Source organism: Propithecus coquereli, unplaced genomic scaffold, assembly GCF_000956105.1.
Source record: "Propithecus coquereli isolate 6110/MARCELLA unplaced genomic scaffold, Pcoq_1.0 Scaffold346, whole genome shotgun sequence".
Lineage (NCBI taxonomy): Eukaryota > Metazoa > Chordata > Mammalia > Primates > Indriidae > Propithecus > Propithecus coquereli.
In genome coordinates this window covers 763,212-777,539 of record NW_012149130.1, presented here as the reverse complement: position 1 = coordinate 777,539, position 14,328 = coordinate 763,212, and the positions used below count along the sequence as shown (strand labels likewise).

At 41.8% G+C, this 14,328-nt stretch overlaps 1 protein-coding gene across 1 annotated transcript in view; it reads left to right on the top strand.

Annotated features, from left to right (window-relative positions):
* The window catches only part of TULP3 (tubby like protein 3), a 20,125-nt gene extending 6,419 nt beyond the window's left edge, over positions 1–13,706 (top strand). Inside the window, exons 2-10 of the mRNA XM_012651027.1 lie at positions 3,740–3,899; positions 4,608–4,784; positions 8,482–8,612; positions 8,984–9,181; positions 9,949–10,061; positions 10,390–10,504; positions 11,982–12,080; positions 12,483–12,654; positions 13,490–13,706. Of these exons, the coding sequence (XP_012506481.1) occupies positions 3,740–3,899; positions 4,608–4,784; positions 8,482–8,612; positions 8,984–9,181; positions 9,949–10,061; positions 10,390–10,504; positions 11,982–12,080; positions 12,483–12,654; positions 13,490–13,623 (1,299 nt within the window). The 3' untranslated portion in view covers positions 13,624–13,706. The remainder of the gene's footprint in view (positions 1–3,739; positions 3,900–4,607; positions 4,785–8,481; positions 8,613–8,983; positions 9,182–9,948; positions 10,062–10,389; positions 10,505–11,981; positions 12,081–12,482; positions 12,655–13,489) is intronic.
* The last annotated feature ends 622 nt before the right edge of the window (positions 13,707–14,328 follow it).

Genomic DNA, 14,328 nt, shown 5'->3' with positions numbered 1-14,328 from the left:
ATCCGCCCGCCTCGGCCTCCCAGAGTGCTAGGATTATAGGCATGAGCCACTGCGCCCAGCCCTGAGCTTTGTTTTTAATGGATAAAGGTCTTTGGTGGAAATTTCTCCCTCTCTAATCTCCTTTATTTCCTCATTTTTTATTTTGACATCACTATTCAATATTTTGCCCCTTAGCAATAGTAAAACACACCACCAGATTTTTGAGAAGGTAGATTTTGAGTTATTGTTTAATTCCCAAGGGAACTGGGTTTTTTATCAACCTAAGAGTCCATCAAGGAATTGGGAAATTTAAAAGGGGTTGAATTTTAGTTTATGTGACCAGCCTGAAAAGATGGTAAATATGAAGTAAGGAAAACATGAGAAACTGCCACATCTTGTCTATGTGGCCACAGCCTCAAATTAATGATAGCTACTTCTCTGATTCTCAATTCTCTAAGAAAAGGAATCACCCTAGAGGTGATGGGCTAAAGCTACATTATGACCCTCTTAGTTAGAGCAGACTGACCACGGAGTACAGTCCTGAAGGCTACAGATTTCAGTTTCATGTAGGACCTCAGTCAACTTTGGCTATCTTCCCGATTCCCTGGCCTTCCCCTCTCTTGGTAAAGAGTCCTTTGTTTATGTAGCCTCATTTAAAGCACTCTTAGCTTTTCAGGGAGGTAAAAATATAAATGAAATATGAATTGACATTGTTACATTCAAACCTAATTATCACTTCTCTTCTCCCCCACCCAAACTGTGACAGTTTTCACCAACATGGCAGCTTGTGCATAGGTAGATATTTTATGATTTTTTTCTTACAAACTTGAACAACAGTAGGATATATTCAGTGTTGTAATGTAGTAGCTGTTTTCCTGAAGTTTACAGTTTGAGTCTACAGTTGGTTTTCTTGTCATTGGTCTAAATGAATTTCGAGGCTGACAGAGAGGCTTCCCCAGATATCTTGGCAGAATCACCATGGTTTGTCAGTGAACTGGATGTAACCAGGTCCTTTGGCACAAACTCACACTAGTTAAACCCACACCAGTAAATTGTAAGACCAGGACACCAAGTTATTAATTTACAATGGGAACTCTACTCTTTCAGTGTGTATTCATCTCTGCTGTTCATGATACTCTTTTCCTGGGAATATGATAGTGACAAAGTTAAACTGAAAATTAGAAGGCTGATTGGTAAGCAAAGAATCAGAGGAAATGAAATTAGGTAGAACCAAGGGTTATTTCATCAGAGCCGGTGAGAAGCCTTGTATCGTTTGCTGTCGAAGGGAGAGAGTAAGCTCACCCAGTGAATAGAATACTCTTGCCTACCAGATTCAGTATTTCTCTTTGTTGGACAGACTGGATAAACTCTGTTAAATTCTAGCTCTTTGGCCTCCCTTCTCTAGACTATAAGCAGAATACTCCTTTTCTACAGAACATTTTTTCCTTATATATGTTAATAAAATGGATTAGGCTATAGCTTGTGTTTTGTTCATTTCACAGTTATGAGACTGTATGTATGAGAGACACTAAATAATAGTGGTGGCCACATAGATAAAATATGGCAGTTTCTCCTGTTTTCTGTACTTCAGATTTACAGAAAACATGAGAAATAACCTGTCTCTTCAGCTGGGTTATTTCTCAGTCATTGTACAAGACCTCTGAGTTGCTAGAAGAATTTTATCAGCAAATTCTATGGGGAGGAAATTATTATAGCCTCCTATGTATTTAATGTTCCTGGCACATTAAAGTCCTATATATCCTAATTCATGAAATCTCAAAATATCCTCAAATTATTAAATTTATTACTCTGACATCTATTCATTCTTTTTTTTTTAACATGGGATAAAAGTCAATGAAATAACATCGATTTATTCTTGATGCTATATAGTCCATGGTGGCACATTGTCTTAACTCCCCAGTCTTTTCCCTGTATATACAGGTCAAGTGAAAAGGAATGGCTTTATTTCTTCTTTATCTTTCGAATTTATCTGCGTGCTTTCGTCAGCCCAGTTCAGGAAAAACTTACTTCCTTTCCTGTTTTCCCCCCACCCAGCCACCACTCCTTCCTTTCCTATGGATAGTCTTACCCCTTGGAGTGGCTCTTCTTCCTGAAGGTACTTTTCTAAAAGCAGAATCAATGAAGAAAAAGAAATAGGTGGCTTTTTACCTGAAAAACAGGAGTAAGTGGGTTGTAATATCTTTGCTTTTTAATCATGGCTTTATTTTTTAGCTTGGGGTTTGGCATTTTTCTTATTCAGAGATATCCCAGATCCATAATTATTTCTGTGTTAGAAGCTCTTATTTGCCAAAGTTTCAAAGCATATATGCTAGTACTTTGCTTTTCATTTCTTTGGACTTTTTCTCATATAGTCTCTCATGCTTTTTTCCTGACTTTTTTTGTTGTAATATTCTATATTTTGCTTTAATCCACAGAGTTGATTGCTTTCTATTTGTTATGTTTCAACTGACATTGTTTTTCCTCTCACCCTTGGCCCAAATTTGTTTGATTTCTAGTTATGTAAGATGAGCAAGAAGGCAAAACTTAGGCTGGGTGTGGTGGCTCACATCTGTAATCCTAGCACTTTGGGAGGCTGAGGCGGGAGGATTGCTTGAGCTCAGGAGTTCAAGACCAGCCTGAACAAGAGTGAGACCCTGTCTCTACTAAAACTAGAAAAAATTAGCTGGGCAACCAAAAATAGAAAAAAAAATTAGCTGGGTGCGGTGGTGTGCCCCTGTAGTCCCAGCTACTTGGGAGGCTGAGGCAGGAGGATCACATGAGCCCAGGAGTTTGAGGTTGCTGTGAGCTAGGCTGACACCATGGTACTCTAGCCCAGGCAACAGAGCAAGATTCTGTCTCAAAAAGAAAAAAAAAAAGAAGGCAAAACTTATTGCTCTTTGGCTGATTAGGACTTGAAAGTAACTGGGGTTCAGAGGATAATAAAATTTTTTTCTTCCAATTACAAAAGTTAGGTAGCATTCTGGGAGGCTGAAGCGGGAGGATCACTTGAACTCAGAAGTTCGAGACCAGCCAAGCAAGACCAAGACCCCGTCTCTACTAAAAATAAAAAAAAAAAAATAAAAAAGGTAGAAAACTTGGAAAATAAAGAAAACTAGAAAAAATGAAATAATTGTTTGTAGTCTGCCACCCAAAGGAGTCACCATGGCTGTGGTCCTCCATCTTTTCCCTTATGCATATGTGTTTATATGTTTTGAACTTGTGATCATGCTTTGATAATAAGATGATATTGATAATTACCATATATTTTCAATAGACTTGAATCAGCTTGGCTAGAAATGCATTGTGTGATTTCAATTAGATCTTTATAGGCGTTCGATAAACATTTGTTAAGTGAAATGAATGAATCCTTGGTACTTTCTTTGCCTTGGTTTTCCCATTTCTTTCTTTCTTTCTTTTTTTAAACTGGAGGAGTTAATGCTGTCATAATTTTGGAGGCCAGAATCAAAATCAAGGTGTTGGCAGGGTTGTTTCTTTCTGAAGGATCAGAGGAGAGTTGGCCCCACACCTCTCTCCTGGTGGTCTCTGATCATCTTGGCACTGCTGGCTGGCAGCTTTGTCGCTCCAGTCTCTGCCTCCATCTTTATGTGGTAATCTTCCCTCAGTTTTCCCATTTCTTAAGTAGGAAAAAATTAATTTACAGGAGTTTTTGTGAGGATTATTGAAAAACAAGTTATAAATATTCACAGTGGCTAGGTCTTGGTGTAACTCTCCTGGCGATAATATCGCATTTCTTTCCCAGAGAGCACTGCTGGAGAAGAAGCAAAGAAAAAAGCGCCTTGATCCACTCATGGTGCAGCCAAATCCAGAAGCCAGGCTGTGTCGGTCAAAGCCCAGAGGCAGTGAGGAACATACTCCTTTAGTGGAACCTCATCCTCCTCTCAACGACGTCATCTTACATGGTGTGTATTCGGACAGCATTACTTCCTGCTGGGGTGCAATTTTCACAAAACCTAGGAGAAGGCAGGAATGGACCAAAGATGGACCAAAGGGACAACAGTAGCACAGTTACTAGGTACCTTGCGTAATCACATTCTGGGTTTTTGAGTCGAATAAAAGCAACAGTCTGATCAGTGGAGATGCCTTAAAGTTCACGTCCATCCTAGAACTGTTGTTTTACCTGCCGAACGAATTAGGCTGAGTGGCCTGTTTGAGGAGCTCACAGTTCTGACGGTTGCATCTTGCCAGAGGTGGTTAACCATGAAGCCAGGAGTCGGAAGAGAGCGCCCATTCTTCCAATAGCTGGCTCAAAGGATCGCCTGAGATGGCATCGGGGAGGAGGTAGAATAGGATTAAGAGCCTTTAAGTCAAGTCCCTGGGCTCTTGGCTTGGACTGGATCTGTGCTGTGGAGGGCCTACTTTGTTCTCTTGACCTCATTCTTAGATTTCTAAAGCACAGCCTCAGGTACATGTACTTCAGTAAGAGAGCATGCAAATAAGATGAACACCAGTCCTGGACTGCTCTCTTAAAAAGTGTTCCTGTGGGTGTTAAGGAAGGAGGAGAGATGAAGTGATTTGGTCGTTCTTAGTTCTGATCACATGCACCAAAACCACCCAGCTAAATAGTGGGTAACACTTTTAACACTCTCGTTTTTTCTTTTGGCCCCTAGGCATTGATGGTCCAGCTGCCTTCCTGAAGCCAGATGCTCAAGATTTAGAAACCAAACTTCATGTTCTCTCGGTAGGCTCTTCTGCTACAGAAGAAGATACTGAAGGCAGTGTTGATGGAGAAAGCACCTTGGATACTGCTTCCAAGCCAGGTCTTGAGGAAATTCTCCAGAAACACGGTGAGGATTGGTAATGATTTGAAGGCAATTTGTCTTCCTTATTGTTTGTAATCTTTTCCGTTACTTTCTTTCATTGTGGTTAACAATCTAGGTGACTCAGAATTGCTCATAATGGCTGGGTACAGTAGCTCACACCTGTGATCCCAGCACTTTGGGAGGTTGGGGTAGGAGGATTGCTTGAGTTTAGGAGTTTGAGGCCAGCCTGGACAACATAGCAAGATCCCATCTCTACAAAAAATAAAAAAAATTAGCCAGGCATGGTTGTGTGTGCCTGTAGTCCTAGCTACTCTTAGCTACTTGGGAGGCTGAGGTAGGAGGATTGCTTGAGCCCAGGAGTTTGAGGTTGCAGTGAGCTATGATCAGGCCACTGCACTCCAGCCTGGGCTACAGAGCGAGATCCTGTCTCTTTAAAAACAAAAAAACCTCCAAAAAAAGTAGTAATTATACTATTGCCTGAGAAAAATGAGAATTAAATCAAATATAAAATATTATCTGCTGTGTATGACTATTTCTCACTTTTTGACCATTTATTTTCAGTTTCCACTTTCTTTTGACAAAGTTAATACCACTGAATACCACCACTCCCACTGCTCCACTTTGATTTCATAGTTCATGATGATCTCGAGCCTACTTTTTTTTGTTTTTCTTGGAGACAAGAGTCTTACTCTATCTTCCTGGCTAGAGTGCAAGTGGCATCAACCTAGCTCACAGCAACCTCAAACTCCTGAGCTCAACCAGTCCTCCTGACTCAGCCTCCCAAGTGGCTGGGACTACAGGCACACACCATCAGGCACAGCTAAGTTTGAAGTTCTCATTTCCATAAATATTCCTGTACATTTCAAAGGTCCCTTATAGTCTTCTTTCCTCCTTGGAAAAATAATTTTATAGTGAGAAGGAATCAAGTGTCCCCTTTTCAGATAACAAAACTGAAGCCCAATAAATATCTATTGGGTGCCTGCTTTGTATCAGGTTGGAATTGTTAGGTCCTGGGATATATGAATCAGGAGAGTCTACCACAGAATGGTAGAATAAATGGATGTTCAAACAAATCCATATATTTATTCATTCAGAAAATATGTTTTGAGCATACACTGTATCTCTGGCATTATTCTAGGCACTTAGGATACTATAGTAAACATGACTCCTGCCCTCATGGAGGGCCTCCTGTCTAATTCAGTTGAGGCTCAATTCTAATTGAGGCATCACGCACTTAAATAGTCTAGCGGTGGGAAGTCAAGGTGTTGGGAGAGCACCAGGAAGGGCTCCTCACCCAGCCTTGGAGGTTTGGAAGGCTTCCCAGAGACAGTGATGTCTGAGCTAGGGCCTGGCACAGCAAGAGCACTGGCCAGCTCAGAATGGCAGCAGCTTGGTTAGGGTGGTAGAGTGATAGGTGGGGAGGGGGTGTAGACAAAGGAGCCAGGAGAAAGACGTGGCCTCTACTTATATGGGACCTGATGGGCCACATCAGGAACAACTGGGACTTTATCTACAGAGAAATAGGAACCTGTGAGGGAATTTAGGCTGAAGAATGATATGATCGTGCTTGGGCTGTAGAAAAATTACTCTGCACCATGAAAAAGGGGTTGGAGCGGGCAAGTCCGGAAGCAGGAAGGCCAGTTAGGAGGTGGTTTGACTGATGGCCTGGCCTGGAGTTACTGCGTGGTGGTGTGTGCAGGAGCACAAGGCAGAGGAGACCTGGAATTACTTGGCGGGGGCATGAGACGGGCTGAGAAAGGCCCAGGCAGGAGAGGGAGTGGGATCAGGCTGAGCTGAGAAAGGGGCATGTCTGCCTCTGTGCTGGTGTTGCCTGGAGACCGACACTTGGAACATCTGGTGTATGGCAGGCACTTGATGTGCATTATCTCATTCGATGCAATATTCGTAACAATGCTTTGAGGGGTTTTAATGTGTTTGTCTCTCCCATTTTATACATAAGAAAGTTAGTTCTTAGAGAAGCAAAGACATTTGTCCTAGATCATGCCTCTAGTTAGGTGGCAAACTTAGGCAGAATAAATAGCACTCGCAAAGGCATCCAGGTGTGGAAACATGAGATGTTTGTGCAAACTGGGACGGATGACCAGAGTGCAAGGCGCAGCAAAGGCAGTGTGGTGAAATGGATAGAGCATAGCTCTGGGGCCAGCTGGCTGGGTTTTAAAATCTCAACTCTGCCACTTCTGGCTGGAAAAGGGGGCAAACAACCTCACTTTTCTCTGCCTCGGTTTCCCTGTCTGTAACGTGAAGGTGAGCACGGTACTTCCCTACTACTTTACTACCAATATTTTGACAACAAAAGAAAGTGAAAGATGTGGTTGGACAAGATAGGAGGAGTCAGAGCCAAGAGAGCTGTCTATTTAACCAAAGAAAAATTGCTTACCCCACATCATCTGGCGGAATAGTGGGGCAGACCTAGACTTTCTGATTCTTAGGCTAGTTCTTTATCCCTGACTATAAATGGCAAGTTGTTGCCTTTTGCGGTGCCCTTTGAAATGATTGCTTTGTTCTTTCTCAGAATTGGTCTTTCAGTGCCAAGTGAATTAATGCCTTTTCATGTCTCAACAAGTTGCATCTTGACTATAAAACCTATTAAGTGCTCTCTTGATTAATTTCTAAGAAGTATCTGTTTGGCAGATTGTGTCCCTTAAGTGGGTCCAATTTGCTTGTTTTAAACGTTTGGGACGAGATCTTTGATCTCTGTTTTAAGACCTCTGTTCACAAGAACTGAGTTCTTCGTATAAAAACGGCATTTGAAAACATAGCTAAGTGAAGATATCCATATGATAGTAATATCTCATGAGTTTTCTGCCTTTTTGCTACCAAAAATAAGATTAACATTTTAGAAAGCAGAAGAAAACAGTATCCTTAACAAACCAAAGGATTTTGTTTAATAACAGCTTTTTGAGATATAAATCACATGCCATACAATTTACCCATTTAAAGTGAACAATTCATTGGTTTTCAGTATATTCAGAGTTTTGCAACCATTATTGCAATCAATTTTTGAACATTTTCATCACCCCAGAAAGAAGCTTCATACCCATCAGCAGTGACTCCCCATTTCCCTCCAATCCCCCCAGCCCTAGGCAACTACCAATCTACTTTCTGTCTCTGTAGATTTGTATATCCTGAATATTTCATATAAATAGAATCATATGTGGTCCCTTTTGAATTTTTTTCTTTTTTTGAGACAGTCTCATTCTGTTGCCTGGGCTAGAGTGCTGTGGCATCAGCCTAGCTCACAGCAACCTCAAACTCCTGGGCTCAAGCAATCCTCCTGCCTCAGCCTCCTGAGTAGCTGGGACCACCACCTGGTAGTGCTGGGCTGTGCCCCCATGCCCGGCTAATTTTTCCTATTTTTAGTAGAGATGGGTCTCACTCTTGCTCACGCTGATCTCGAACTCTTGAGCTCAAGCGGTCCTTCCAACTCGGCCTCCCAGAGTGCTAGGATTATAGGCATGAGCCACCACGCCCAGCCTAGACATAATTTTTAAAGAGCTAACTTAGGTGGCAGCAGTGGAAGGGAAAACAAGAGATGGATGTGAGACTATGAAGAATTGTCAAAATATTGGATAAAATAGCTGTGTTTGGGGTCAGAATAGTTAGGAATGTTTTAGGTAAGAAAATTAAAACTACCCTTTCTTCAAAAAAGTTTTTTTAGACTGGTGTTGGCAGTAACTGACAGTTCTTCCCTTTCTGCCAGGTATCTCAGGTAGTTTGAACTTTGATGAAGAGGAGACTGACAATGAGGAAGAAGGAAGAAAATTAACATCCTATTCAACACATTCAGAAACAGAGAGACCCAATTCTGCATCCAGCCAGAAGTCAGCCACAGTATGTTGTCTGAAACTTCTTCCTTTGGAGCTAACTTGGCTATTTCCCAAGCATATCTTCAGTATTTAAATACTGTTATTGAATGAGGGTTCCTTCAAAAGATTTAAGCTCAAATTTAGACTTAAAGGTTATGATCTCTCTAATTTCTTCAGTCTCAGGTCAACTATTATTGGGAGGCTCTATCCCTTTTTCATACTTAGCCCTTCATTACTCCCAGTATTCCTATTTAACTTTTCAAAGTTTCCCTTTATTTTGTCAGAAGACTGAAGACATAGGGGTGAATCAATAAGTTTTTTGTCCGCTAAGTTTTTCTCGCAGGGAATATGAGGTTTTCTGACCCAGCCTCTTATTGCTTGTGTATGTCCTTTCAGGATACAGGAGCTTCCAGTACCGCAGCCCAACAGGCTGATAACCACCTGGGAGAAGTAGAGAATATAGCGGACTTTGCATATAGTCCTGCCCCTCGAGGTATCACAGTAAAGTGTCGCATAACCAGGGATAAAAAAGGAATGGATAGGGGACTCTTCCCCACCTACTATATGCACTTGGAAAAAGATGAAAATCGGAAGGTATGAGAATTGATTCCTGAGACAACTCTTGAGAGAGAGGAGAAGAATGTTGTGGGAATAGATTATTCATGGGCCTTATAATGGGGAACTAATGCTGGTATTAGAGCAAGTCAACTGGAAGTAGAGCATATTTACTAATTCCCAGATGCTGTGTTCTTGTTATCTTCAAAGAGCTCATGGTTTAATAAACAAGATCTTCCCCTCCCCACCCTCCCAAGAAAAGGGGTTTTATCCATAATGTAAGAAAATAGAAGAGAATTTTTAATGTGATTATTTTTAGCTTCCTACCATTATTTATTTTTGGGTTGTTACTGTTTGTCCTTTGGTTTTTCTTTTTCTCTTTATTATTACTTTTTTATTTTAGAGACAGGGTCTTGCTTTGTCATCCAGGCTGGAGTGCAGTGGCATGATCATAGCTAGCTATAGCCTCTAACTCCTGGGCTCAAGTGATCCTCCAGCCTCAGCCTCCCAAGTAGCTGGGACTAGGCATGCACCACCATGCCCAGCTAATTTTTTCTATACATATTTTTAGTTATCCAGATAATTTCTTTCTATTTTTAGCAGAGATGGGTGTCTCGTTCTTGCTCAAGCTGGTCTTGAACTCCTGACCTTGAGCGATCCTCCTGCCTTGGCCTCCCAGAGTGCTAGGAATACAGGCATGAGCCACTGTGCCCGGCCCCTCGCTAAACTTTTGCTAATGAATAGATAGAACAGCCATGGGGGTTCTCTTGACTTCATTTTTGACTGACATTTTTTTCTTTTTCCAGGTATTTCTTCTTGCAGGTAGAAAGCGGAAAAAGAGCAAAACATCTAACTACCTTATCTCCACTGACCCAACAGATTTATCTCGTGAAGGAGAAAGTTATATTGGCAAACTCAGGTGTGAGCAGCCTTATATCACTGTCCTGTTCTTTCTGATAGGAAAGAGTGTTCCACTGTTCTGATTCTTTTATTCCTACAGTTTTAGAACAATCCACATCATTTTTTACAATTAGCATGCACTGATGTTGTGATCTTTAAAGAAAAGGTAAAAGAGAATCTAAGTCCCTTCCTTGTTTTAATGAGAGATCTTTGAAAAAGTGATGATGAACATTTAGACATTTGGAGAACAGGCAAATAGGCTTCCATTCTATCTTTACCTCTCCTAGATTGTGTTTGTAGAAGAGAAAAAATATAGATCATCATGGGGACTTTTTATCCTGGTCTAGATCCAACCTCATGGGGACCAAGTTCACAGTTTATGACCACGGTGTCAGCCCAGTCAAGGCCCAGGGTCTGGTGGAAAAGGCCCACACGCGCCAGGAGCTGGCCGCCGTCTGCTACGTGAGTGCCATTCTCGTGAGGTACCTTTCCCGGACCCTCCTGGACGTCCTGCTGGCACTTTCAACTTGGTGTAACCACAGCCGAACGCAGCCTCTTCCCCTTCAAGCTTGCTTCTATTTCTGTGATCCCCTTTTCTCCATATATTCAAGTTTTAATTATTTATAAATTGCCAAGTTTAATTATTTTTCACTTTTGTACTATTTCTTCCCTTATTTGCTCTTCTCTTTTCCTAATGCTCCTTAATTCAGACCTTCTTTACCTCTTATCTGTTGGCCAGAGGTTACAATAAATTAAAACTGATTTCTTTGTTTTTAGTCTTTTCCTATCTAGTTCATTTTATACTGCTGCCAAGTAAATCTTCCTGCAATGGGCTCCAGTTGGTCTGTCGTTCTCCTGCTTCAGATCTTCTGATGACTGCCCATTGCATACAGAGCAGAGCCCTTCCTGGCCGAGCTGAGCTAACAGGAAAAAAGAAGAACGCCCTAACATGTTTGCCTTTCTGTTCAGACTCCCCCAGTGGCTCTCCCCCTGCTGTCATTCCCTTGTCCAACAACACTCATCTTTCCTCACCCGGGAGCCTTCCCTCTGCCCCTCCTTGTCTTTTGCCTAATCAAAGTCTTTCCTGATGTGTTCCCCTGGATGCAGTTGACATTCCTTTGTTTATATCCCCCTGGCATCTGTAACCCACTTATTATATTTGTTATTACTTGTTCAACACGAACTTTCTCTACCAGTCTGTAAACTCTTGTGAACTCTTGTTCACTGCTTATCCACACTAGCACATGGCCTGGCGCACAGTAGGCATTCGGAGAGTTGTTGAGTAAAAGAAAGCAAGAAGTAATCAACCCAACTCAGTTGTTCCTTTGATTCAAAGTCTCGACTTTCCGTGAATTGAAATTAATCTCATCATTTGGCTCTAAGTGCCTGAGAACCATTTGACTTAACACTTTATGATATAAAATATTTTTCCTCTATTGCTTTCATATGTATGTATATGAATATGCACACATACATATATCCACCTATTTAATGTGCTTATATATACTCATAATCTGCCTGGCTTGGCGGGCATTTGAATGTTTAACTTCCTGGTACAGGCCCTATTTAATTAAAACTAATTCTCACTGTATGTTATATAGCACCATGCCCTCATTGGGAAATAAATATTATTTATGGCGACAGATTTGGACAGTTTGTTCACAATTGTCTCAAATTTCACTTAAGACTAAAGAGTAAGAGTAAAGTCTCAAGCCAACAGACTCTGTTTTACATGCAAGTGTTAAAAGTTTAAAAAGAGGTACAGTGTTACTTTCCTGTTTTTGATTCTCTGCTTAACTGCAGCAAAGTAATAAAATTGTTCCTGGTGCTGTTGACATTGCTAACATTTTATGTGCCCGAGAAAGTCTTGTGTTATAACAGAATGTGGTCTCTTTTTCCTTTCTGTTTCTAAGTTCTGCCTTATTTTCCTATCTTCCAGGAAACAAATGTACTTGGATTTAAAGGTCCTAGGAAAATGTCTGTGATCATTCCAGGGATGAATATGAATCATGAACGGATCCCATTTCGGCCACGAAATGTAAGAAAGAACATATTTAATCAGCAAAGGACTCTAAGAGACAATAATACAATACAGAGAGATCAATACGAAAAAAGTATTGATTATTCGAGAGCCTTAAACTGGAGTCTGGCTCACACTCTTCTTTAGGAGAGCGTCGGTGCAAACCCTCAGGATAGGTGCTGTTGCAGACTGTTGCTAAAGTTGTTGATTTGAAACCACTTTGTCTGCAAAGAGAAATGCTGGCTAGTGTGTAAGAATTTTTAAAAACTTCCCTTAATTTTTGCTTTAATTCTTTGCTTCTGTTTTTCCTTTTCTGAAATGGAGAAAATATTGCCCAGCTCTACCTTCTATCTCACAGAGTTGAGAATGAATGAGATCTTGGGATTTTTAGTAAAAAGTTATGATTTTCCCTTTGAACAGGACCATGAAAGCTTGATTTCAAAATGGCAAAACAAAACCATGGAGAACTTGATTGAACTGCATAACAAGGCCCCGGTCTGGAACGATGACACCCAGTCCTACGTCCTGAACTTCCATGGCCGGGTCACCCAGGCGTCTGTGAAGAACTTTCAGATAGTCCACGGAAATGACCGTAAGCCTGCAGGAAGGGTTGGATGGGAACAGGAGGAAAGACGCTCTTGCAAGATGGGGAATTAGCATTAAATATTTCTTTGGAAAAACAAAACTACGGTTTTAGGGGAAAATTGCTAAATTACTGTGTTGAGGATGAGAGCAGCGTGAGAGATGTGCTGTGACAAATCAGAGAAGTCTCCGGTGAGGCTATCTGGGAAGTAAAGACAACTGACTTTCAATAATTCTGGCCTATGGAGCTTGTGCTGTCCCCAATACGCTGCTCTTTTCTCTCCTCTTGCCCTTTGATGCCATCAGGAATCTCTTGTTCTCTGTAGGTGAGAGGAATAGTAATAGAAACTTTGCTCATGGTTAGCAGATGCTCTTCTTAATACCTCTTTTCACCCTTTAAAAGTTTCCTTTTAGGCCGGGCGCGGTGGCTCACACCTATAATCCTAGCTCTCTGGGAGGCCGAGGCGGGTGGATTGTTTGAGCTCAGGAGTTCAAAATCAGCCTGAGCAAGAGTGAGACCCCATCTCTACTAAAAATAGAAAGAAATTAATTGGACAACTAAAAATATATAGAGAAATTAGCCAGGCATGGTGGTGCATGCCTGTAGTCCCAGCTACTCAGGAGGCTGAGGCAGGAGGATTGCTTGAGCCCAGGAGTTTGACGCCACGGCACTCACTGTAGCCCAGGCACGAGAGTGAGACTCTGTCTCAAAAAAAAAAAAAAAAAAAAGTTTCCTTTTAAAGAGACCTGGTGATGAGCTGACCTATCTGGAGGATTCTTTCTGTGTCTTGAACAGGTTTCCCCCAATATAACCACATTATCTTCTAATTCCTTTCTGTTTCTAGCTGACTATATAGTCATGCAGTTTGGACGTGTGGCAGATGACGTGTTCACACTGGACTACAACTACCCACTGTGTGCACTTCAGGCCTTCGCCATTGGGCTTTCCAGCTTTGACAGCAAGCTGGCGTGTGAATGAGAGCAGAAGTAGGCGCGGAGCTGGGCTTCCTCACCACAGAGCTTTCGGGAGCAGATGGTTGCTGCCCTTGCCCTTGCCCTTGCCCTTGCGCCAGGGCGTGAAGAGCCCCCTTTGGAATGACCCCTGAATGTATGTATGTATATGTGTATATGTATGTGTACACACACACACACACACACACACACACACACACACACACACACACACACACACACACTCCTTCTCTGGGTTTCATAGACTGGTCAGGGATCACAGCTTAGCCTGGGTGAGAGATTGCTTAAAGCACAGAGAGGTTTCTTATCACATTGGTGACTCGTGACGTTACTGCCCAACAGATTCTGTGCCTCAAGAGTGAGTTTTCCAACGCTTGGACACTAGCAGTAGAATCAGGTTCTAATGATTAAATACTTGGGTCTCTTTTTTTAAAGATCTTTTCACGGGGAGACAGTTCTCTAAATTGCCTTTAGTCTCCAGGGCAGGGGTCTGCAAACTTTTTCTGCAAATGGCCAGATAGTCTCTCTCACAGCTAATCAATTCTGCCTTTGTAGTGCAAAGCCACCATAGGCAATTCATGAATGAACGCATGTGGCTGTGTCCAGTGAAACTTTATTTACAGAAATGGGCAGCAGGCCAGATCTGGCCTATGGGATGTAGTTCGCCAACCCCTGCTTCAGGTGTATCCATATACTCTATGGCTTGAGCATC